The sequence below is a fragment of the Vanessa cardui genome, chromosome 26 (assembly GCF_905220365.1).
Source record: "Vanessa cardui chromosome 26, ilVanCard2.1, whole genome shotgun sequence".
Taxonomy (NCBI): Eukaryota; Metazoa; Arthropoda; class Insecta; order Lepidoptera; family Nymphalidae; genus Vanessa; species Vanessa cardui.
Window position 1 is genome coordinate 2,265,096 of NC_061148.1, and position 27,631 is coordinate 2,292,726.

A 27,631-nucleotide genomic window follows, 5' to 3' on the forward strand; every position below is an offset into this window, starting at 1 on the left:
GTAAATAATTGACGTAATATACGTAACAATATACATACTTATATATTATAAAACAATAAAAAGAAAACATTTATATACACACATAAAGAAAATATGTATTTCTTGATGTGACTATTGGTTTTTAGCTATATAGGAATATATGCTGACGAACTCACCTCCACAGTGAGGCTCCCGCTGACGTCGTGCTCCTCCATGGGCCTGGTCTGCAGCCCGATCTGTTGCCTCTGAGAGGGCGCGGCCAGCAGCTCGTCTATTCCCACCAGACCCAGACCGAGGAACCTGGGGAAAAGTATATTGTTTCATGAATATCATATCTACGAAATTTACCATAAAATTTTATGATTTTCTTGAAATGTCGATTTCAGAATATTGAATAAAAACTAAGAGACTAAAGAAAAATTGGTTGCCTGTAAAGTCGGTATACGGGCGAAAGTTTTACGTGATAACGACTTTGAGTGGTAAAATAATTTTAATGTGAATATTCATTCGTATAGTAGGAAGGAGGATGAAATAATAGTAACAATTTAAAACATTTATTTATATAGAATCTCGCACTGAATTTCATATTAACAAAATTTTATTTTTACCTTTACACATACATACGTATTTATATACAAATATACATACAATAACTTGCAATACATTTGCGTACAATGAAACATTTACTACAATGTCTGTCTCTCTCGCTCTTAGGCGGGCTAACCATGCGCGAGTGGAAGGCACGCGTGCCTCTCACTCGCTCTCATTGTGAACGCATAACGTAACGGAAGTGTCACCCGGCAAACTAATTTATAAGACGTTGTCACGTCAAAATTCCGTACTTTTGAAGACCGAGATCAGTTCTTATAGGATTTGACGTCTCAAGGGAAGTTGAGTTTAAAGACATACAGTATCTTTAACTGAACTCGTCTCTCTGGAGAGAGATTACTGTAGTCCTGATCGTTCAAGAGGACAATTTTATGAACTTTTTTATTTATTATTTATTTATAAGGACAACTTACAAAACATACACCATTTGTAGGTTTTAAAACAAAGGTAATTACATTTTTAGCTAAGTGTAGTTTCAATTAAAAGTCTCACGGCATGGAAAAGGACAGTTTTTTTTATTAACCTAACAATAAATAACTGCCGATATCGCGTTTGCATATTTATTTATTTTCTTACGTTATAGTGACACCATTGTATATATGGGGGTAAACGCAAAGCAGAAGATTCCCGATGGAAACTGATTACAACCGCCCATGGACATCTGGCTTTTACCTAACTACTCACTAACATAACATAGTTAATTATATGTTATATGTATACCTGTGTTGTGAAGTCGTGTTTCCGGGAGAGGGAGGACTACTGCGGTCGTATACTTCGAAGAGCAATTCCGCTGTTTGAGGAGAGAGATCACTGGAAACCAAATATAAGTGTTTATATAACAAAATATTTCAGTTAATAAAGAATTCGCCTAAATATGACGACTGTGTTACATATTCTAGTGTAAAAGAACCGTGAACCAATTTGAGTTGGACAAAGTAAGTTGGCCAAAGCGTTTCGAGATTGGCCAAACATTGGTTACTTGTGAAACAATATTGGCTATTGGAAAAACTAATACACACATCAAATGTAATTGTTATTTCAATAAAAAATCTTATTATTATTTATTTGATGCCTATAATAAATCAGTATTGCTTGATAGGTGAGTTAACATTCTCATTTCATAAGAGTTTTTTTTTATGGTATAGGTTGGCGGACGAGCATATGGGCCACCTGTTGGAAAGTGGTCACCATAACCCATAGACAATGACGCTGTAAGAAATATTAACTATTCCTTACATCGTCAATGTGCCACCAACCTTGGGAACTAAGATGTTAAGTCCCTTGCGCCTGTAGTTACACTGGCTCACTCACCCTTCAAACCGGAACACAACAATACTGAGTACTGTTATTTGGCGGTAGAATAACTGATGAGTGGGTGGTACCTACCCAGACGGGCTTGCACAAAGCCCTACCACCAAGTGAAGAAGTTGGACCATCTAAGCTCAATTATAGAAGAAAAAGCGTGGATACCACTTATAAGTACTCGGGAATAGGATTTAAAAGGTTTCACTGCTATACAAAATTCGGTTCTTAAAGAGTTAATTTGGATCTTCTTCTACAACGCTGCTCAAATGTGGCTTTTCACGATGTTTGCTCTCACAATCCAAGACTTAAAGCAGATTGGTGCTTGGTCGTATATGAAGTATCTTTTGGTTTATATTCACGTGTTCTCTGAGTACTCACAATAGGAAATGTTCCTCCCACTGCGGACTAGTGGTGTCCTTCTTGAACGCGGTCTGATTCCTTTGCGGAGGCTCGTCCATCTCGACCACGCAGTAGGGGGCAATACACCCAGTCTTACCTTTAAGATAAATAATTTACTGTTACACAAGCTATCTGTCAAAGTCACACGAGTATAATAAGGGTCTATGTATAAAATTTCGATTCAATGGCAAACCAAAATAAAAAATCTTGATTTTTACCAGATGGGAAATTTCTCCTTTACTTTAGTGTGCATGATTGTACATTAAAATACGTTTCGTGGTTTAAAAGATCTAAGCTATTACTAGAATAACTATACAATTGTTAGGATAAATTTCTTATAGAATCGCACTTTTAATGGCCAAATTTAATCCTGGCGATTGAAAGGTTAGAGAAAAGGCTTATAAGGTCGAAGAAACGTTACTAAGTGCACTATACTTTGATCTTTAAGGTTATGTTATACTCACCACCAATATCCTTGGCCCCCACCACTTTCACTAGCAGCCGCTTGTCTCCGAGCAGTTGGATACATCCAGCTGTGGAGTTCGGTGTTGAAGTGTACATCTGACGGTCTTGATGGAGCTGGAAATCAATGCATAGGCTTTTGAGTTTAACATTACTTTTTAATATGCTTTATTTAAAAGAAATAATGAGAAAGAATGTTGCTATATGTAACAATTTTAACCTCTTTGACACTAACAGATTTTGAAGTATTGGTAAAAACTTTTAATTTTATATTCATATTTACGGAATAATTTCTATACCAAATTATGAATGATGAAAGAGTTGAATATATTTATTGTAAGTATTGGCCTGCCTAATGGCAACACAGGGAAATTTACATCAGTGGGCAAATTCTTGGGCACCATATTTTCTTATGTCAAACGCCAAAATTAATAGTAAAAATTGTAATCGATATAACGGCAAAAACTTTAAAATTAATAGTACACATTTTAATCGATATTTACATTACGATCAGTCTTCTCTGCTTCCATACAGATGGAAAGACAGATATATTACTACAAAATGCCTTAAGGTAATTTGAATTTCAGGAACGAAAAGATCGCCTCCTGTCTATTTCTTATTCATATAAAATATTTAATTAATTTGACAAAAAAAGACCCACTGATTTTCTTTCGCCGTTTCAGGTCAGGGTGTTTATTTTTCCGAACCGGTGGTAGTGTTTAATGTGACCATCAATAAGTAAGTGTAATGCTTCTATATTGAATAAAGGATTTTGAGTTTGAGTTTGAAGTTTGAAGTCCCATTTGGGCCGTACCATGGAGTCGTAGTGTAGCGGCAGGCGCGGCGCGGCGTCGGGCAGGTGTCGGCGCAGGCGTGGGCAAGTGGGGTAACCCGAGAAGTTGAAGAATAGGTGCGTGTTACGCAGCGCACTGACGACAATGTCGCTGCAACACAATAAGCCCTCATTGGAAACTACACAGCGGATATAGTAAAACTTGTAAATATCACAGCTGATTAAAATGTTGAACAACATTTGACGACCTCCGTGGTCGAGTGGTGTGTACACCGGTTTTCATGGGTACGCCACTCTGAGGTCCCGGGTTCGATACCCAGCCGAGTCGATGTAGATTACCATTAGTTTTGTATGTTGTCTTGGGTCTGGGTGTTTGTGGTATCGTCGTTACTTCTGATTTCCATAACACAAGTGCTTCAGCTTCTTACATTGGGATCAGAGTAATGTATGTGATGTTGTCTCATATTTATTATTTATTATTATTATCAATGCGACTAACGCAACAGTCGCAGACTTGCGCTCGGCAGCCAATGGGCGAGTGTGACGTCATGTCTGCAGTGATGGGGGCCCGGGTATATAACCCGACAGGCCCCACTTGCTCTCTTCTCCTACATTTTCAACGCATAAAATTGTAAATGGTAATACGTGGTCTTGCTCATAAATTAAAATATATTAACCAGTCTATGGACTTTTATTACGTCCCAACAATCACAGCTGATTAAAATGTTGAACAACATCACACCCAAGTCAAGACTCAAGATAACATAGAAAACTAATGAACGTTTTCTACATCGACCGGGAATCGAACCTCGGAGTGGCGTACCCATGATGACACTACTCGGCCACGCAGCTGAGTTCGTATAGCACACAAGGTTACGTTCAGAGATTATGGAACAATTTATTTATTACACCAACAAAGTATTCACTAAATTCAAGTATAAAAACATACAGACTAAATGCAAATAATGCCTTAATTATCGGTAATACTTATATTTACACCTAACAAAATATTAAAAAATATAATATTACGTGCGAACGACAGCTAAACTATAAAATAACCGCAAACTGGAAAAAGCATCGATTCACATACTCGTGTTTCAAATATGACTTAATTATTTTTTTTAAAACTTCCAAATGTTGCCATTATAAACATCAATATCTAATTTTTTTACAATACGTATAGTATATATTTATATTTTATTAGTATATATTTTTTTGACTCTGACAACATTAAGTCTTAAACACATATAGTACGACACAACTTAGATGTAGCATCGACAAAATTCGTAGTATCACATCCGAATTAAGTGCGCTCTCCCAAATTGACAACATTTATTTGTTATATGAATATGATCTTTACACAAACGTAATAACTTGTAATATCATATGACCTAATATATTCGACAATTTGACACGTCACTGACGCGAGAATCTATAGCGACGAATAGCTTCGAATGGCGCGATAGGGAGCTATTTCTATTGGTTGTGTAAATCGGCAGTAATCGATTTTATTGAATTTGCCAATGCTACATCTAAGTTGTGTCGTACTATATGTGTTTAAGACTTAATGCTGTCAGAGTCAAAAAAATAATAGTCCATAAACAATTACAGATGATTCCATATCGACTGGTCAGTCTTATTTAATTTACGATAAGAAGAATATCAAAAAACATTATGTATACAGAAAACACATAAGTTTAATGTACTATTGTATTCTTAGTAAAATTTTTTTTGTAAGCGATGTGTATTTCTAGTAGCTTTTGATTAGCATATAAATGTGCAAACTTTTATATATAATATATACAAATATATAGAGATAGTTACAGATAATTAATTTATCTGTTATGATTCTGTTTTACGAAGAGCATTTAAGTCGACAAACCAAGTTCTCTTTATACCCCAGGTGCATAAAATGCAATTCAGTGATTCATCATTTTATTTAAAAAATATATATATATTTCAAATCTGGAGGGAATTGGCAATCTATGTTTGATACAGGAACATTTTTAACTCACCAACATGTATAAATAGTTAAAGAACATATCAATACTCAGACCCCTATTTCCCAAGTGCCTAGGGCCCCGCGATAGATAGGGGCCTCATATAAAATAAATAAATGTAATATAAATATGTGGTTGTTAATAAAAGTAAATCTATAACCTTATTTAACTTCTTTATTTATCTATTCTAACAAAATAGTGCTCTGTCAGTCATAGGGGCCCCATTATCCTAATATGCACAGGGCCCGAGATAGATTAAAGAAGGACCTGTCAACAACAATATCATGTATATTCACAGTAACATTGATCACTTTGATAAAATCAGTGATAATCATTGTATATGCACTAGAAGTAAGGATAAGCTTATAACGCCAAGTTTCCGACTCCGCAAAGTCAATAAATCTTTCTTGGGGCAAGGTATCCATTTCTATAATAAAATTCCACAGACATTTTTAACTTTGCCGTCTCGTAAATTCAAATCGTTTATAAAAAATACATTGATGAAAAAGGCGTATTATTCGATACAAGATTTTGTAGATGATAAAAAAGCGTGGAATTAATACCTGTTGACTTTTGATTGAAAAAATGGAGTATTAGTAGCGTTGGGTATTTACCTAATTAGCTGTTGTAAGTCGCTCTCAGCGGCGTTCGGCCTCAGAGGGCCCACCGGCGCGAGGGCTACTTTGACGTCTGGCCATCCGTCACATTTCAATTCACCAGTCAGCTTGTCCGTGATACATATGACGTGGAGACGAGCTCGGAATCTGAAAATCAATTCAAAAAGCATAACTTATTGAATAGGCTATTTGACTGGTTTTTAAAATCCATTTTTTATTATTTAGTAGAGGTTAAGGAACCCAGTATAAGTTGTTTTTTTAAATTCTAGTACATATTTGCCGAAAAATATCATATTTAGATAACGCGCGAAAACGCTACTTGGTAAAATATGACGCTGCAATGGGGTCGGTGACGTCAATTTGCTGTATTTTAATCTGTGGTACATATAGTGGAAAAGCAAGTTTTACAATGAAGTCATTCATCATAAGCCCGGCCAATCGGGAGCGTTTTGTGTCACGTGACAAACGTTTGAAAAAATGCATTTTTATTTATTGATTTTTGAATAAATTAAGAATTACTTTCAAGTTTCGTTAGGAAATAACCATTTTTAAACTCATAATATACACTGATTACAATAATTCACAATTTATTTTTCGCATTGTCAAATAGCCTATTATTGCAATTTCTATACCCAGAAATGCACATAACAGAGCCCCAAGGGACCATTCATTCGAGTGGTGGGTTGATTGAGATGAGTATACAATTTTTCATTATAAATAAATTAAAAATAATCTTGATCGCATCGTTAACAAGATCAATTACTATCTGTCCTCAGCTAATAAACCTAAGGTTAATTTTATGTCACCTTATCATTTTAAAGGCTTATGTAATGCTTTAGTTTACAAGGTCAGAGAGTCACTTAAATCACAGGCCTCATCGATATCACAAGAAAGATTTGATAGTGATACGACCAGTCTAAAAGACTCTATTTACTCAAAATCTACGAACAATAAGCTATCAAGTATAACTTTATAAATTATTTGTAAGTATTTGCAACAGGTACCATCCACTTGTCAGACTTTCTACTCCCAATATTTAGTATTGTTGTGGTCCGGTTTGAGCCAATATATCTATAGGCTTATAAGACGTAACATCTTGGTTCCCAATGTTGGTGCCAATCTGGCCAGTGGTTTGACCGCATTTATAAATAGGTAATGTTTAAATAAAAAGCTATTAAATTAACATACTTATTAACATTAACCCTGTAGTGTGAAACTTCAACTTTTTCGCCTCGCTGACTGAAAGCCTTCAGTTGGAAGGCGGGCATCGCTTCGCAGTCCGATGTTATAGTCTGGAATGGAAATATAAATAATTTTTATACTTTGCGTAAATTTCATCATTATAAAGATAAGTCATTATTGAATGAACGGAAAGTTTTTTATGCATCTTATTGAACCGCTCAGAAAAATGGCTAGGCTATTGATTGAATGGCTAATTACGTGCTTTAAAATATAACAAATGCTATAGAGAAAATAAACATCATAATCTTTTCGTTTAGACTAATACGGAATAAAAACAAATGAGCCCTTGGTGGTAGGGCTTTGTGCAAGCCCGCCTGGGTAGGTACCACCCACTCATCAGATATTCTACCGCTAAACAACAATACGCACTATTGTTGTGTTCCGGTTTGAAGGGTAAATGAGCCAGTGTAACTACAGGCACAAGGGACATAGCATCTTAGTTCCCAAGGTTGGTGGCGCATTGACGATGTAAGGAATAGTTAATATTTCTTACAGCGTCTTTGTCTATGGGTTATGATGACCTCTTACCATCAAATGGATTATATGCTCGTCCGCCAACCTATTCCATAAAATAAAAATAAAATAAATGAATAAATGAGTATGATTTTCTTCCAAGAAAAGTCTTAAACTGATACTTATATTAGAAATAGACCATTTAACTTTGTTGTTTTCCTACAAATAAATCACCGAAACTTGTGTTTCAATTTTTTTTCACTGAAAGACAACTATATTAATTCTGATTTCTATAATATATTTAAATAATATATAATCTCGAGGGAAACCGGGACAAGTCTCTAGTATTATAAATATCTCCACTCGTAAAGCATTTGATAACACACAATTGATTTAATTCAATGACATTAGTTGATATAATTCAATTCGGTAAGTCGTATAATTTATTAAAATGCTGGCAACATTGAATTATAATGTCAGTCCATTCAATCTGTCACAATTGGACCTTCCGCTCTCGACGCAACTCGTAATTTATGAGTAGACACGGAACTATGTATGTCTCAAGCGTATTAAAATGTTTAAACAAATATACAATACAGGAGCTAAGATGGCCCAGTGGTTAGAACGCGTGCATCTTAACCGATGATTGCGATTTCAAACCCAGGCTAGCACCACTTTATATATGTGCTTAATTTGTGTTTTCAATCTCAAGCCCGGCGGTGAAAGAAAACATCGTGAGGAAACCTGCATGTGTCTTATTTCATAGAAATTCTTCCACATGTGCATTCCATCAGCCAGCATTGGAACAGCGTGGTGGAATATATTACAAATATTCACCTCAAAGGGAGAGAAGGCCTTAGCCTTAGCAGTGGGAAATTTACAGGCTGGTACTGTTACTGTACAGGAGATGATGACTCCTGGGTTATTTCCTGCCAAGCTCTTCTGAATATTTGTTGATATTTAATCGAACATATCTCCTAGATCACTCTACTGCGAGCCATGTACAAGATCAAAATTAAAATAATATAATAACTAGCTAGGGAAGATGTACATTGTACAGTCGGGGTAAGAAAAGGTTCGTCACCTTAAGATCTATTTTCGTGTGCTCAGTATGAGCGATAATCTGCTTTACCGATCGAGAATGACATATTGCGTCGCAATTATTCGATATTTAGTTTCAAAAAGTACTAAGAGTTTAAGACTTGATAAAGGAATTAATTTGAAAACTGACGCAGGTTTTCTTACTGTACAAGGGCTGATTTAACGCTGAATAGCGATTCCAGGAAACCGTAGGACTCGATGTAACACACTTTCACAGGTTGGAAGAATACACTTCTGTAGATAAAATTAAATTGGAGTGTGTTGTTTGCTATTTACTAAATGCATATGTATATATACACGGTACATATACCAATATTGTAGTTTATACACAAATTTGTACACCGGTATTCCCGGGATGTTGTCTAGGGTCTGGGTGTTTGTGGTACCGTCGTTACTTCTGATTTTCCATAATACAAGTGTTACTACTTACATTGAGATTGAATAATGTACGTGATGTCTTCCAATATATATTTCCAACATATGGAAATATATATATATATACACACATGTAAATAATGATCACACTCACCACGTCATCTTTGGTGTCGCACTCACAGAATATGTTTGATAAGCTCGGTGGATGGCTCTCCAGCGCTCGCACGATTTCAACCCCGACGCCTTGCTGAAAATAAAATGTATGTTATATTAATAATTATATTCAATTGTTACAATAATTACAAATATTTATTTGTTTCTTTTTTAATGTTAGCAAAACAAACTGTTGACATACTGTTAAGTTATCTTAATCTAGGGTTCTCAGGTAGTAATCTTAGGTAGGCATATATACTCCACACCACCATAAGTGGAAGTGTAGTCCTAACGCGAAGAAAACCAGTACGGTCAGTAAGAATGTATTTGAATAATAATACTTTTAAAATTGTACAGGTTGTATCAATTCACAACCGTTTCATCTGCGATTTCTTTTTATGATACTAAGAATTACATATACTATAATAGGTTACCTAGAGCTAAAAAATGAAGGCTAGGAAGCCTTAAGTGGATTCTAATTCGTATTATGAAGCCCAATTTGGAGCTAATCCTCTAGTAACTTCAAAAACCAGATGATTCTTACAAAGCTTTTTATGGTGTGGGTGTGTTTTTACTGTTTGTATTAAATTATTAATTTAATTTTTTTTATAGGTGGCAACATTTCTCTTTACGAATATTACTTTAATAAATAAAGTTAACAATAATTCCTACTCAATCAACTCGTATTTTTATTTGCCCTAAAAAAATGCTGCTACCATTCTTGCCACCATTCCACGCGGTATAGATTTATACAGTTACTAGTTTTAATTGATATTTGTATATATTTAAACATTTAATGTTATTTATTCTTATATATAAAAAATAATGTGCAAAGTTACCTACCTAATTTCACTAAACTCAATAAATTAAGGGAATGCATTAAGAATCATATATATATGTATGTTTACTGTGTTAAAAGTTAAATTTCCAAACAACATATAAGTAGGGAAAGCTTCGCACGGGTGCAAAGCTGATACTAAATATACTACAGACTTTTTCTTTTTTCTTTACTATATTGTCCATGTATTATTAAAAAAAAAACTTCTTTTCGAATCATTATATTTATTAAAAAAAACCGCATCAAAATCCGTAGCTTAATTTTAAAGATCTAAACATATATAAGGACCTAGGGAAAAGGTTTGGAACTTATTCCACCACGCTGTTATAATGCTGGTTGGTGGAATACACATGTGGCAGGATTTCTATGAAATTAGACACATGCCGGTTCACGATGTTTGCCTTCACCACCGAGCACGAAATTAAGCACATGAATATTCAGTGGTGCTTGCCAGGATTTGAAACCGCAATCATCGATTAAGATGCACGCGTTCTAGCCACTGGGCCATCTCAGTTCATATTTATAATAGACTTAAAATAAAAGAAAATACTTTTTTTTCTTGTTTTGTCTGAGGTCATAGGGGTGAAGCCAATACTTTATCTTCGCCGACCGACTCTATTAAATTACGAAAGCAATATTCACTTTGAATCATAACACACATCAATTGTGATTGCTTTTATCTGAATTAATATTTAAACATATTTTTCTTTGTACGTACTAACTATAATATGATAAAAATAAAATTTGAAATAAAAAAATGCATATTGTTAGTTATACATCAAATTGTCTCTAAAGGTCGAAATAAAAAAAACAGCTGTGATTGCAAGTGAAGTAACGCTTCGGGCAGCGGGATAGTTCGAAGCACGGCTTCTGTTAACAGTCCTCAGAGGACTTTAAGCCACAAGTGTCACACGGACTCATGTTACTATCTGGCGTCTCAAAACTGAACATGTTTAAATTAATAAGGCAGCTTGTTTTTAGCTTAAAGAAGAAGTTACTGTACGCATTATTATTATTATGGCGTTTCCATTTTATCTTTATTAATATTATAAATGCGAAAGTAACTCTGTCTGTATGTCTGTCTGAAACGCTTTTACAGGCAATCCATTGAACCGAAATTGATGTAATTAAGTAAAAAAAGTTATACCATTAGAAAGGATACTTTATACATAATGCCTTAAATTAGTACTATAGAATTAATATTTTTTGTCTTTAATTAAAATATAATAATTGTGTACTAACTCAGAAAAAGATAAAAATGTAATTCAGAGATCGAATTACGTTTAATAATCTGTGTATTATAGATAATATTTACAGTATCTGTGGTCAATAATAATCTGTCAAGCAAAGCCAGACAGTGTTGGCGCCAAATGAGACACGAGCAGAGACGGCAATAGACAAAAGACGATAGTCTTTGTATGTGTTCGAATATATTATGTATGTGTGTGTGTATTGTCTGGTCTTGAATTCATATGTAATTAAAGGGGCGTGTTCTCATAATTCTTAATTGAATAAAATACTTAATATTCATTAAATTTGTACTAAAAGATTATATTTTCTTTGCCTTATATAATGTAAGCGTGAATTATTTGTCATTTTTTATCGTAAACGCGAATGTATGTTTGTGTACGTACTTATATCATATCTGTATATTTGTGTTTGACATAGCAGTCTGTAATCTACGTTTTATTTATTTATTTCTCATGATAATATAAAACTTCGAATAAAATTGTCAATTTCTGTTAGAAACAAAACCTAACTTAAGACAATTTAATTTTTTATACATTTAATAATTGTTTAAAAATACATAAAACATAGTATACTGAACCAATACAACCAAAACATAGAGAATCAAATAATATCTATGTTCATAAGTGCCTACTCCAATATTGATTGATTTTATTATGATAACGAAATAGTAAATCACTAGATTTAAGAGAAAAAATGTAAACAGCAAAGAATTATGGCCGATTTCAATTTCAGGAGGCGTAAAGATAAATAAACAACTTTGACCTTGAATTGACGCGATACCATTGGTCGAGAGCCGTTATAATTTATTTTATGGTATTCACTATGGATTCATAAAAAATGATGCTTTGAATATCAACGATATTGATATCGGAACTTTGGAATTTAAATTAAATCGGTTATAAGTAATAAAGCGGAATATTTTATATAAGCTTACCGACTGTTTGTCTCTATGTATGCTTAGATCGGTAAAATAACGAAACTGATTTTGATGCGGTTTTTTTTATAGATACTGATTCGAGAGGAAGCTTTGTACACGACAGTATAGTATAGAAAATTTTGATTGACGTAATCACATTAGATAATATGTGATTACGTCAATCAAAAATATCTGTAGTACATACATTTCATCAATTATGCGACCGCGCGAAGCCGGGGCTAGTCGCTAGTATATAAACTAAAACAAAAACTATTCATAGTGTATTTATTTTTTTATTAACTATATGTTAAACTAAGGTTTGTATATTGGTTTAATTCATACATCCATTCTCTTTATATCTATCACGATTTTACCAGACTCGATCGATATATCACACAGTCATAAAATATAATACCCCATCGATTCCGAAGAGATTTAATGTTACTACAGTTTAAGTTTGACAGTTATAGTAAATTACTGTGCACTCGATTATCAGAAACGACTTCGTCTGTGTAATCAACAATAGTAAAGTAAGTAAAGTAACAGCCTGTAAATTTCCCTCTGCTGTTTTAAGGCCTCCTCTCCTATTAAAGAGAGGGTTTGGAACATACTCCACCTCGCTGTTCCAATGTCGGTTGCAACAATTTCGATGAAATTAGACACATGCAGGTTTCCTCACAATGTTTTACTTCACCGCCCTGCACGAGATTAATTATAAACACAAATTAAGCACATATATATAGTGGTGCTTGCCTGGGTTTGAACCCGAAATCATCGGTTAAGATGCACGTTTTATAACTGGACTAAGGCAATTCCTCGTCTACTTATGATATGAACGCAATAAATAAAATGCACGTATTCTGCCCATTGTTACCAGCAATTTTAAATCTGAAACAAATTCAAGCTTCGCACGGGTGCAATACTGATACTAAATCATCATCATCATCATTTCAACCGTGAGACGTCCACTGCTGGACATAGGCCTCCCCCAAAGATCGCCACAACGACTGATCTTGTGCTAAATATTATAATATTGTCTGATACTAAATATTATACATAATTTGTTATTTGACGTCATCACATTAGACACTTATAAAATTATCAGTGTTTCTTTACTATAATGTCTCAATTTACTCTATTTAAATAAAAAACGCATCATAAGATATTAGCCCAGCAGTGGGATACAGACAGGACACTTTACTATAACAGTAAAAAGTGATCTTCAAAGTGAAGTGAAGCCAAGCGCAACAGCTAGTGAATAATAACAAAAAGTATTATCACATTTGTAAAATGTATATATTCGTCTTGCCAATAACCCCTAAGAGTTGGCAGTGGCTTAAAAACTACAACTTTGGCAGGATGCCATGGTGTCCCATTGTCAGGGGAATGTTGGATCAATAATGCTCCGAGAATTGGAAATGTCTGACACTTCTCAAGGTTTTTACGGACAAATAATAAAAACAAATATATACGTATGTGATTTTGAATGTTGTAAAAAAACTACTGAGTTACTTGTCTTACTTAGGTAAAGTAAAGTAACAGCCTGTACATTTCCCACTGCTGAGATAAGGCCTCCTCTTCCATTTATTTTTTTATTTATTTATTTATTAAACCAAAAGAACAATACATTAATAATACACAAAACGGTACAACAAAAACCACAGTCGGTTTTCCTGCGCACCGCGCATTAAGGAGAGGTTTTACATTTTCACCACGCTGTTCCAATGCGGGTTGGTGGAATGCACATGTGGCATAATTTCGATGAAATTAGACACATGCAGGTTTCCTCACGATGTTTTCTTTCACCGCCGAGGATGAGATGAATTGTAAACACACATTAAGCACATATATAAAATGGTGCTAGCCTACTTGAATAAAGTATATTTTGATTCCTGCAGGCAGGAGTTGCGAGTAGCCGGAGAAAGACCACAGAAGCGTGCATTTTGAGAGGATTTGGAAACACGGGATGATAATGATGAATGAATGGTGATGACATTTTGATTTTGACTATTCCAATTGAGGGAATATAGATGAACAAAACTTAGATTGAGGTATTTAATGCGATGTGTTATTTACTTAACAATCTAATCATCAATTTTTTATATTTGCATTTTTTAAATGTTTAAAAAGAGTAACTACTGAGTTTCTTGCAGGTTCTTCTCGGTAGAATCTACTTTTCGAAACGGTGGTAGCTTCACTTAATTGTTAAATGACGATTCAAAAGAACTTGTAAAAGCCTACTTGAAGTTTATTTTGATTTTGATCATTACATAGTATAAAACAAAGTCGCTTATTGCTGGTTGCCCTATGTATGCTTAGATCTTTCAAATTACACAACGGAATTTAATGCGTTTTTTTAAATAGTTTTGAGTAAATTGAGAGGAAGGTTTTTGTATATAATACTTGGACATAATAGTATAGAAACACTGATAATTTTAAATGTCTCTAGTGTGATGTCGTAAAAAAATATGTGTAGTATATTTAGTACCAGTATTGCACCCGTGCAAAGCCAGGGCGGGTTGCTAGTACTTTATAATAAGCTCCATGTACCTGATTTGAATAGCAACTATTCCAAAAAAATATAATTCATATGCTTAAGAGTGTGCGCATGCGCGATTTGTATCATCATAATTCTAGTCAATAGGAACAAAACATCTTGATCGTTTCATCTTTTTTTCAGATCACCTTTATCTATATTAATATTATAAATGTGAAAGTAACTGTCTGTCTGTCTGACGCTCTTTCACGACCAAATAAATGAACCGAATTTGATGAATCTTCGTGTGAAGCGTGAATAGACGAGATGGCCCAGTGGTTAGAACGCGTGCGGCTTAACCGATGTTTGCGGCTTCAAATCCAGGCAAGCACCACTGATTCATGTGCTTAATTTGTCTTTATAATTCATCTCGTGCTCAGCGGTGAAAGAAAACATCGTGAGGAAACCTGCATGAGCAAATTTCGTAGAAATTCTGCCACATGTGTATTCCACCAACCCGCATTGGAACAGCGTGGTGGAATATGTTCCAAACCTTCTCCTCAAAGGGAGAGGAGGCCTATAGCTCAGCAGTGGGAATTTACAGGCTGTTGTTTTGTTTCGTGTGAAGCAAAATTAAACTTCAAGGAAGAACATATACACATAAAACGACAACCGACCCCTACAACGCGAACGAATCCACAGGCGACAGCTAGTTATATTTTGACGTAAAAGTAAAGTTGCAACAGGATAGCCTCCTTGCATAACGGTATCCGCCATAAGTCGTAACCCACATATGTGTATTGCAATATCTCAGCTCTATCTTGTGTTACCGACGCGCGTGTCTCGTGACTTAGAATTTCTTTCCGGGTTAAGCAATATATTAATGACCATTTAATAATATTGTGCTTGTATTACTAATGAAGTGAAATAAACTTTATTGTATTAACTAACATGACTTTGTATTTTTTAAATGTTGAAAAATAGTAACTATTGAGTTTCTTGCCGGTTCTTCTCGGTAGAATCTACTTTCCGAATAGGTGGTAGCTTCACTTAATTGTAAAATGACGATTCAAAAGTGCTTGTAAAAGCCTACTTGAATAAACTTTATTTTGATTTTGTACGCGACTAATAAAAATAGATAAAGCATAGAATTATGCGCTGAAAAATAAATAAATAAAAACAAAATTAGAAAAAGAGAATCCAAAAAAAAACAAATTTTCATTTCGAGTGTTGTACAATGGGGGAACTTATGGCTAATTAGCCATCTCTTCCAGATAACCCAATATTATACATGCAAAGCAATTGATAATGGTTGAAATATTGACAGTTTCCGAACGCTGCTTCGTTCGCATGTGAAGCAAGGAGGTTACATGTTTGGTAGAAAATAGAAAATTAGCTAGCCCAAATTATAACCTCTATTCAAAGTGTCATCCAAATCCGTTTCATACTTTGCGAGAAAGGGTAACAGATATCATCCATCCTCCTCACATTTGAAGGATTTAAACTCTTATAATTGTTCATACACAAGCAAACTTCTCTTGATAACCAAGGCACTGATGACCAAACTTAAACTCAAATTTCTTTATTCAAATGTAAACCTATGTGAACCTGGCACCCAACTTTAGAAAATCAAATTTTTGTTAATGCATTCTTGAAGTGTTTGGTATGTAGTTGATTGTAGTGAGAAAATGTTTGTTTGTAGTTTGAGCAAAAAACCAATTTGGGTCACCCAAGAATGGCCATCCCCCGGATTTCGAAAAAATCAATTTTAACGGTTGATTTGTATAGGAAATCGTTAGTAGTTGATTGTAGTGAACGAATTTTCGTTTGTAGTTATTTGTTGAATTTTTTATTTTTTATTTATAATTTTTTTTTTTTTATTTATAATTTTTTTTTTCTTTATAGTTAATCGTTATTGAACCTTTTGCCTAAATTGTGCTTTGTTCGAAGTAAAAGAATTTTCGATTGTGGTAAAACAGCAGTTGATAAGGAGCAATCAACTTGAGTCAAACTCGCTTCGAAGTGATGAAGATTGAATTACTCCGGTTGTGAATACTAGACGACTACTACAAACGTCGAAAATGACTCAAAGATGCTTGTTGTAGTTTGTAGTAAAGGAATTGTTGATTGTAGTAGAACGGAAGTTCATAAATAGCGACCAATTTGAGTCTAACTCGCTTTGGAGTGATTCTGAGTGAATTACTCCAATTGTGAAGATTAGACGACTACTACAAACGTCAAAAACGACTCAAAGATACTCGTTGAGGTTTGTATTAAAGGAATTGTTGATTGTAGTAGAACGGAAGTTCATAAATAGCGACCAATTTGAGTCTAACTCGCTTTGGAGTGATTCCGAGTGAATTTCTCCGATTGTGAAGATTAGACGACTACTACAAACGTCAAAAATGACTCAAAGATACTCGTTGAGGTTTGTAGTAAAGGAATTGTTGACTGTAGTAGAACGGAAGTTCATAAAAAGCGACCAATTTGAGTCTAACTCGCTTTGGAGTGATTCCGAGTGAATTACTCCGATTGTGAAGATTAGACGACTACTACAAACGTCAAAAAAGACTCAAAGAGACTCGTTGAGGTTTGTAGTAAAGGAATTATTGATTGTAATAGAACGGAAGTTCATAAAAACCGACCAATTTGAGTCTATCTCGCTTTGGAGTGATTCCGAGTGAATTACTCCGATTATGAAGATTAGACGACTACTACAAACGTCAAAAACGACTCAAAGATACTCGTTGAGGTTTGTAGTAAAGGAATTGTTGATTGTAGTAGAACGGAAGTTCATAAATAGCGACCAATCTGAGTCTAACTCGCTTTGGAGTGATTCTGAGTGAATTACTCCAATTGTGAAGATTAGACGACTACTACAAACGTCAAAAACGACTCAAAGATACTCGTTGAGGTTTGTATTAAAGGAATTGTTGATTGTAGTAGAACGGAAGTTCATAAATAGCGACCAATTTGAGTCTAACTCGCTTTGGAGTGATTCTGAGAGAATTACTCAAAGATGCTTGTTCAGGTTTGTAGTGGAGAAATTTTCGATTGTAGTGGAACGGAAGTTGATGAGAAGCGATCAACTTGAGTCAAACTCGCTTTGGAGTGATTCCGAGTGAATTTCTCCGATTGTGAAGATGAGACGACTACTACAAACGTTGAAATAGATTCGAAAAGGCTCGTAGACATTTGTAGTGCAGGAATTTTTAATTGTAGTAGAACAAAAGTTAATTTAGAAGCTATCAAGATGACAGGGAACTGATTTTGGAGTGATTTCGACCGAATTGCTCCGGTTGTGAAAATTGGACGACTACTATAAATGTCAAAAATGACTCGAATATGCTCGTAGAGGTTGGTAGTGGAAGAATTTTTGGTTGTAGTAGAACGGAAGTTGATGAGAAGCGATCACCTTGAGTCACACTCGCTTTGGAGTGATTGTGACTGAATTACTCCGGTTGTAAAGATTAGACGACTACTGCAAACGTCAAAAATCACTTAGCGATGCTTGTAGAGGTTTGTAGTGGACGTATTTTCAATTGTAGTAGAACAGAAATTAACTAAGGAGCTATCAAGATGACAGAAAACTGCTTTTGGAGTGATTTCGACTGAATTACTTCAGTTGTGAAGTTTAGACGAGTTCGACTTGAGTTGATCGCTTCTCATCAACTTCCCTTCTACTACAATTGACAATTCGTCCACTACCAATCGCTACGAGCATCTTCAAGTCATTTTTGACGTTTGTAGTAATCGTCCACTTTTCACAACCGGAGCAATCCGGTCGAAATCACTCCAAAATCAGTTTCCTATCATCTTGATAGCTTCTAAGTTAACTTTTGTTCCACTACAATTGAAAATTCCTCCACTACAAATGTTTACAAGCCTTTTCAAGTCCATTTTAACGTTTGTAGTAGTCGTCTAATTTTTAGAACCAGAGTAATTCAGTCCCAAACGCTTCAAACCGAGTTTGCATCAAGTTGATCGCTTCTCGTCAACTTCCCTTCTCCTGCAATTAAAAATTCCTCCACTACAAACCTCAACGAGCATATTCGAGTCTATTTTGACGTTTGTAGTAGTCGTCTAATCTTTATAACCGGAATAATTCAGTGGCAATTACTCCAAACGGAGTTTTCTCTGAACTTGATGCCTTCTACTCAGGTTTTCCTCCACTACAATCGAAAAATCCTCCACTACAAACCTCTGCCAGTATCGTCGCGTGATTTTAGACGTTCGTAGTAGTCATCTAGTCTTCACAACCGGAGTACTTCACTTGGAATCACTCCAGAGCGAGTGTGTCTCAAAGTGATCACTTCTCATCAACTTCCATTCAACTACAATTGAAAATGTCTCCACTACAAACCTCAACGAGCATATTCGAGTCATTTTTGACATTTATAGTAATCGTCCAATTTTCACAACCGGAGCAATTCGGTCGAAATCACTCCAAAATCAGTTCCCTGTCATCTTGATAGCTTCTAAATTAACTTTTGTTCTACTACAATTAAAAATTCCTGCACTACAAATTTCTACGAGCCTTTTCGAATCTATTTCAACGTTTGTAGTAGTCGTCTAATCTTCACAATCGGAGTAATTCACTCGGAATCACTCCAAAGCGAGTTAGACTCAAATTGGTCGGTTTTTATGAATTTCCGTTCTACTACAATCAACAATTCCTTTACTACAAACCTCAACGAGTATCTTTGAGTCGTTTTTGACGTTTGTAGTAGTCGTCTAATCTTCACAATCGGAGTAATTCACTCGGAATCACTCCAAAGCGAGATAGACTCAAATTGGTCGGTTTTTATGAACTTCCGTTCTACTACAATCAACAATTCCTTTACTACAAACCTCAACGAGTATCTTTGAGTCGTTTTTGACGTTTGTAGTAGTCGTCTAATCTTCACAATCGGAGTAATTCACTCGGAATCACTCCAAAGCGAGTTAGACTCAAATTGGTCGCTTTTTATGAACTTCCTTTCTACTACAATCAACAATTCCTTCACTACAAACCTCAACGAGTATCTTTGAGTCGTTTTTGACGTTTGTAGTAGTCGTCTAATCTTCACAATCGGAGTAATTCACTCGGAATCACTCCAAAGCGAGATAGACTCAAATTGGTCGGTTTATATGAACTTCCGTTCTACTACAATCAACAATTCCTTTACTACAAACCTCAACGAGTATCTTTGAGTCGTTTTTGACGTTTGTAGTAGTCGTCTAATCTTCACAATCGGAGTAATTCACTCGGAATCACTCCAAAGCGAGTTAGACTCAAATTGGTCGCTTTTTATGAACTTCCGTTCTACTACAATCAACAATTCCTTTACTACAAACTACAACAAGCATCTTTGAGTCATTTTCGACGTTTGTAGTAGTCGTCTAGTATTCACAACCGGAGTAATTCAATCTTCATCACTTCGAAGCGAGTTCGACTCAAGTTGATTGCTCCTTATCAACTGCTGTTTTACCACAATCGAAAATTCTTTTACTTCGAACAAAGCACAATTTAGGCAAAAGGTTCAATAACGATTAACTTTAAAGAAAAAAAAATTATAAATAAAAAAAAAAATTATAAATAAAAAATTCAACAAATAACTACAAATGAAAATTCGTTCACTACAATCAACTACTAACGATTTCCTATACAAATCAACCGTTAAAATTGATTTTTTCGAAATCCGGGGGATGGCCATTCTTGGGTGACCCAAATTGGTTTTTTGCTCAAACTACAAACAAACATTTTCTCACTACAATCAACTACATAGCAAACACTTCAAGAATGCATTAACAAAAATTTGATTTTCTAAAGTTGGGTGCCAGGTTCACATAGGTCAAATGTAAAAGCATTACATACTTAACTATGGTAACATTAAACGCTACCGGTTCGGAAAAAGAAACACCCTGACCTGAGAAGAACCGGCGAAAGAAACAGCGTTTTTTTTTTGTCAAATTAATTAAATACATATTGAATATGAATGAATGAACGTGACTCTTAACCAAATAATTAAGTATTTAGCTAGCAACTAATTCCGCTATTATGGTCTAATTGAAGTTTGAGGCAACATACAGATTACCATCTAAAACGTGCAGGTTTCCTAACGATGATGAACATAATCTTCGGTTAAGACATTATACTTTCTACAGCAATACTTATATTGTTGTTTTCCTTATTGACATTGTTATCTATATTATTATTATAAATATGAAAGTAAGTCTGTCTGTCTGACGTTCTTTTACGACCAAACCAATGAATCGAATTTGATGATATTTGGTATGAATCTTTTTTTTGCTACTTTTTTTGCCTAACACGTGACAAGCAACACCCTAAAACGCGTGCGAACGCGGGCGACAACTAGCACAAAATTAAAAAAAAAAAGATAGTACATAACAAATATATAATATTACAATTATAATTTGAATTTGGAATACTTTTTTACAGAAAGGATTATGTCCACAACTTGCAGCTGGTTATGCTTAAAGTGGGGATGAATACTTTAATTCAAGTAGGCTACCACCGGTTCGGAAAGTAGATTCTACCGAGAAGAAGCGGCAAGAAACTCAGTAGTTACTCTTTTTCAACATTTTTACGACCTCCATGGTCGAGTGGTGTGTACACCGGCTTTCATGGGTACGCCACTCTGAGGTCCCGGGTTCGATTCCCGGGCGATCCAATGTAGATTATCATTAGTTTTCTATGTTGTCTTGGGTCTGGGTGTTTGTGGTATCGTCGTTACTTCTGATTTTCCATAACACAAGTGCTTTAGCTACTTACATTGGGATCAGAGTAATTAATGTATGTAATAAATAAATAAATATGTATATATAATATATAATATAATATAATATAATAAATAAATAAATATAATAAATATGAGACAACATCACATATGATGTGATGTTGTCTCATATTTATTATATTTATATTTATTTATTTATCATTTAAAAAATACAAAGTCATGTTAGTTAAATACAATTATATAAATTAATATATATTGCTTTGTATAATATATATTGCTTTGTATAAACACCATTGCCTAGAGGCAATGGTGTTCAAGGACTCTCGAGTAGGGGAGAAGTGTCATGAAAGAGCCAGGTTTGGCAACCACATGCATTATTTTGATGGTTTATTAACGTAAGAATATCTAATCCAGTAAAATCCATCAGCCCATTTCCGTCCACTGCCGGACATAGACCTCTCCAATTCTAACCACTGAGATCATTCTTGGGCTATACGCATCCAGCTTCTGCCAGCCGTCTTGCGTAAGTCGTCACTCCACTGCGCCCGAGTGTTTCCGTAGTTTAGCCAGGGCCGTATTTAGGGGAGGGCAACAGGGACAACTGCCCTGGGGCCTCCGCATTAGTGGGGGCCACATTTTTCAGCAAGTTAACAAATACCGAGATATAGTCAAATTATAATAATGTTATTATTTAATATTTTAAAAGTTACCGATATAAGTTAATAAATCAAAGCTTACTGATTGAAATAAAAAAAGTAATCAATTCATGATAATATAATTATTAGGTTGTTCACGCTTCTTCGTCTAGGGCCCCACAGCTTTGTGGCCCGGGGGCCTCCAGACCTTTAAATCCGGCTCTGAGTGTAGCGGTTATCACGTGTGCTTCACTGAAGAATATAAGTACGTAATATACCTACGTAGTCGATCCAGGTAAAGTCGAGAACATTCTCTGACGTCACATTTATTTTTAGACTCTAATATTCTGACTGATTTATTTTTAAAACTCTATCGTTAATGAGTTTTCGTATAATACAGTCTTAATAACTGTAGACTACAGTTTGTGTAGTCGCTTGTTTATTTTTGTATTTTTGGTGTTTTTTGGGTTCAATACTTCTAAAGAATAAAATAAAATAAACCCTCATAATATAACTTTGTTATCCGTCTGTCTGTCTGTCCATCTGTCTTTTTCTCAGGATCGCGTAGAGGTATGAAGATGAAATTAATATCAACGCTAAGGTCTACAGATCCTTGGCGATGTCAAAATATTCAAACGACGTAATCTAAGATATGGCCGTTAATGCCGCATTTTCCATAAATTCTCAAAGGGAGCAAATCTTGGGGTACTTCGCGTTGACTTAAGATCACGAGCTGAGATGGCCCAGGGGTCAGAACGCGTGCATCTTAATTGATGATTTCGGGTGCAAACCCAGACTAGCACCACTATATATATGTGCTTAATTTGTGTTTATAATTCATCTCCTGCTCGGAGGTGAAGGAAAACAAACTCAAACTCAAACTCAAATATCTTTATTCAATATAGAAGCATTACACTTTCTTATTGATGGTCAATTGAAACACTACCACCGGTTCGGAAAGAAAATACCCTGACCTGAGAAGAACCGGCGAAAGAAACTCAGCGGGTTTTTTTTTTTGTTTGTCTTATGTATTATATAAATAAACAATTTAATATGAGATGAAATAGCCAGGAGGCGATCGTATCATTCCCAAGGTGTGCTATCGATCATAAACTCATTAATTGTATAATAACCTTTTGCACACAAGCGTTCCTTAATAATTTTTTAAATTTGGCAACAGAGGCATTTTGAACGCTTTCTGGGATCCTGTTGTAAAACCGTATACATTGCCCCACAAAGGAGTTACTGACTCTATGTAGTCGAGTAACAGGAGTAACAAGTTTGTGTTTGTTCCTTGTACCAATGTTATGAGTATCACATTTTCTCATGAAATCATTAATATTTTTTCGTACATACATAACATTAGAGAATATATATTGAGAAGCAACAGTCAATATCTTGAATTCTTTAAATTTATTCCTTAACGATTCTTTAGCTCCTAGGTTGTAGATTGCGCGAATAGCCCTCTTCTGTAGCACAAATATGGTATGGATAGCGGCTGCATTGCCCCACAGCACAATACCGTATGACATTATACTATGAAAGTAGCTGAAATATACTAAGCGAGCCGTATCAACATCGGTACATAATCTAATTTTTTTGACCGCGAATGCCGCAGAACTCAGTCTACTCGCCAATCCGTCAATATGGGGGCCCCATTGCAACTTGGCATCAACAGTAAGGCCAAGAAACTCAGCAGAATCAATTGGATCCATCGTGAGGAAACCTGCATGTGTCTAATTTCATTTGAAATTCTGCCACATGTGCATTCCACCGACCCGCATTGGAACAGCGTGATGGAATATGTTGCAAACCCTCTCCTTAATGGAAGAGGAGGCCTTAGCCCAGCAGTGGGTAATTTACGGGCTGTCATTTTTTTTAGGATAATTAAATTTGACTATAAACAGTATCCTGTAACACAAGTATAGGAAGTAATCCAAAAACCGTATATTTGTTATCACATCAGTATCTGTTTCTGTCTATCTGTCTGGTGATACGGAACCCTCAGTCAGATACAGACAGACTCGCCCGCGCTCGACTTTTTTGAATGACGTGTTTTTTTTTAATTTAATTTTTTTATGTTGTCATTAGTCATTTTTTATATTCAAGAAAGTACTAATGTTGTTTTTTATTTATTCATTTAATCCTAGCAATTTATTTACAAATCGAATATGATACACATACAGATTTAATTTGATTCTGTTCGAAATATAATAAAAATACTAACAATAAAACCTACTTTGTTGACAATGGCTGTTTTAAATATTATTATTGCGTGTTTTTTAAGTTTGACAATTAATAAGTGTAATATTTTAAGGATTTTATATTCGAAATTTGAATTTAAATCATATATATTTTGAATATGAATGAACGCAATTGCAGCACCGATCTTAGTATAGTACGACACAACTTAGATGTAGCATCGGCAAAGTCAATAAAACCGATTACTGCCGATTTACATAACCAATAGAAATAGCTCCCTATCGCGCCATTCGACGATATTCGTCGCTATAGATTCTCGCGTCAGTGTCGTGTCAAATTGACGAATATATTAGGTCATATGATATTTCAAGTTGAGTATGATATTACGTTTGTGTAAAGATCATATTCACACCTATAATAAAATTGGAATGTCTGTTTGTAATATTAAAATAGCCCATTTTTACTCCATCCGTATGTATTTAGACACGGTAGATACACCAAAATATCATTTTTTTACAATTTTTATCTGTCTGTCTGTTTGTTCCGGCTAATCTCTGGAACTGCTGAACCGATTTTGACGGGTCTTTCACAGGCAGATAACTGATATAATAGGGAGTAACTTAGGCTACAATAATATTTTTTTTTATATACAAAGGCGTACAGGGTCGCGGACACAGCTAGTAAGAAATAAATATTGATAATTTGGGATAGCGTTCTTAATTCGGGTGTGATCGATTACGAATTTTCTTTCTACATCTAAGTTGTGTAGTACTGTATCGGCGACGAAGGAATTCTTGCGCATTGCGACTCATTGCACATACAAAACAGCCTGCCGCAATAACCGAAGTGTTAACTTAACCAACAGTATTCAGGTTAAGTAAATTCGTAAAGTTATAAAACTATAAATCGAATTTCAAAGTTTCTATTTGTTTAGTGCATTTTATCTGTATCACTATAATAGGCTATTTGACTGGTTTTTAAAATCTGTTTTATATTATTTAGTAGAGGTTAAGGAACCCAGCAAAAGTTTATTTTTTTATTTCCAGTACATACTTGCCGAAAAATATCACATTAAAAATTCCATATTTAAATAACGCGCGAAAACGCTACTTGGACAATAATGCGCTGCAAGGGGATCGGTGACGTCACTTTGCTGTATTTTAATCTGTGGTACATCTATATGTACCACATATAGAAAAGGAAGGTTTAAAAGAAAGTGACTTCATTATAAAAGCCCGGTCAATCAGGAGCGTTTTGTGTCACGTGACAAACGTTTGAAAAAATGCATTTTTATTTATTGATTTTTGAATAAATTACGTATTATTTTCAACTTTCGTTAGTAAATAACCATTTTTAAACTACATATACATCATATACAGTGATTACAATAATTCACAATTTATTTTTCGAATTGTCAATTAGCCTATTATAACATAAAGTAAACTATTGATACAATTACTAAATGTTGATTTACAACGACAATATAATTTGAATAGGACTTGGCTTCTATGAGATCTTAAAACTTTTTACGATGGAAAGACTGCATCGAGAGGCTTGGCATTTTTTACCATTTAATGTTTTTGATGGGATAAGTAGATTTACGATTACTTTTATACAACTTCAACCCAAGCCTAAGCCTAGTTTTACCTCTATACAGACAATAATTGACAAACTTTAAGCCACATTTAATACCCTTAATTAAATAAAATAAATAATAAAAGCTAACCTATGCTCTTTTCCAGGACTCAAACTATTTTCATGCATTACATAAATTTCATCTAAATGAGTTTAGTGTGATGTTAGTAAGGATTGAATACACAAACATGCTTTAACAGGCTTTAACTCAATGGGAGCCTAAATACCGATACATTTAAAATGAAGAATTTCTATTCAAACTTTCTTTCATCCCATTCAAAACTGTCTTGGCAGATTTGTTTAAAAAAAACCCCTTATGTGGAACCTAGGTTCCATTAGGAATTCCTATAATGTTATATAAGACCTATATGTTTAAACTGTACGTTGTATTATCAGCTTAGATTATTTATACATTAAAAAAGAACTAAAACAAACGTGCCAGCATTATTATCTAGGTTTGCGTGCCTGCTTGACTCTCGACATACTTCGTACTAATTTACTAGTCGCATTCTCAATTTAAAGCAAGCAATAATTTATCTAGACATATATATATATATTTTATGGTATAGGCCTGATGGTAAGTGGTCACCATCACCCATAGACAATGACGCTGTAAGAAATATTAACTATTCCTTACATCGTCAATGTGCCACCAACCTTGGGAACTAAGATGTTATGTCCCTTGTGCCTGTAGTTACACTCGCTCACTCACCAAGCCGGGGAGGGTCACTAGTTATGAATATAACAGGAACTATTGACTTTTCTTTATTATATATAGGTATATGAATTTAAGAAAAACATGTGTCCAGAAATGATTATTTTAATAATTTAAAACTGTTTGATTATTAAATTAATAATTTATTTTGAAATGTTAAATTAGTCTGAAATATTCTAGCGTTGGTAAACAGCTGTTATGTTGAGTGAATAAGTCTACCCACTTATTTTTGTTATAAAAGAAGAAAAACTCGTAATATGTCCGGATTATTATTAGGACACACACAAAAACTAACAAAAGGGATATATTGTCAAAATTTTTACGATACATAAATTGGTTCAAGGGTAAAAGTTAACCCTAGGTAGCTATTTTCCCAGAGACTTAAGAAAAAAATAAGTGCTATATGAGACATGCCTCCCCTTTCAAACAACAAACAATCCTGTCCCTTAAATCTTACACGGTTGAAATAATCTTACAAAAATTACAGTATATAAGTATCTTTATTTATAGCAGGAGAGGTAACTGTATCTAAGTATCTTTACCAGTAGCAGACGATTTCTGATATCTATCAAGACGGACGTATTCTATGAATGCGTCGTGAAATTGAGGGTTACTTAAACTGACAGTAATGTGTTTATCTATCTTTGCTAATAAATATCCGAGAAACAATGTTAAGAGCCGGTGCCGCTGCGGAAAAAGTTGAAACAAAAAAAAGAACTAAATATTCGTGTATTA

At 34.6% G+C, this 27,631-nt stretch overlaps 1 protein-coding gene across 5 annotated transcripts in view; it reads right to left on the minus strand.

The window, feature by feature from the left end:
• The window catches only part of LOC124540698 (phospholipid transfer protein C2CD2L), a 100,074-nt gene that overhangs the window by 13,180 nt on the left and 59,263 nt on the right, over positions 1-27,631 (minus strand). For all 5 annotated transcript variants that reach the window (XM_047118374.1, XM_047118372.1, XM_047118370.1 and 2 more), the window contains exons 3-10: positions 9,490-9,582; positions 7,353-7,456; positions 6,162-6,311; positions 3,569-3,698; positions 2,757-2,871; positions 2,272-2,389; positions 1,309-1,398; positions 156-279 (exon numbers count right to left, since the gene is read on the minus strand). In XM_047118374.1, the coding sequence (XP_046974330.1) occupies positions 156-279; positions 1,309-1,398; positions 2,272-2,389; positions 2,757-2,871; positions 3,569-3,698; positions 6,162-6,311; positions 7,353-7,456; positions 9,490-9,582 (924 nt within the window). The remainder of the gene's footprint in view (positions 1-155; positions 280-1,308; positions 1,399-2,271; positions 2,390-2,756; positions 2,872-3,568; positions 3,699-6,161; positions 6,312-7,352; positions 7,457-9,489; positions 9,583-27,631) is intronic.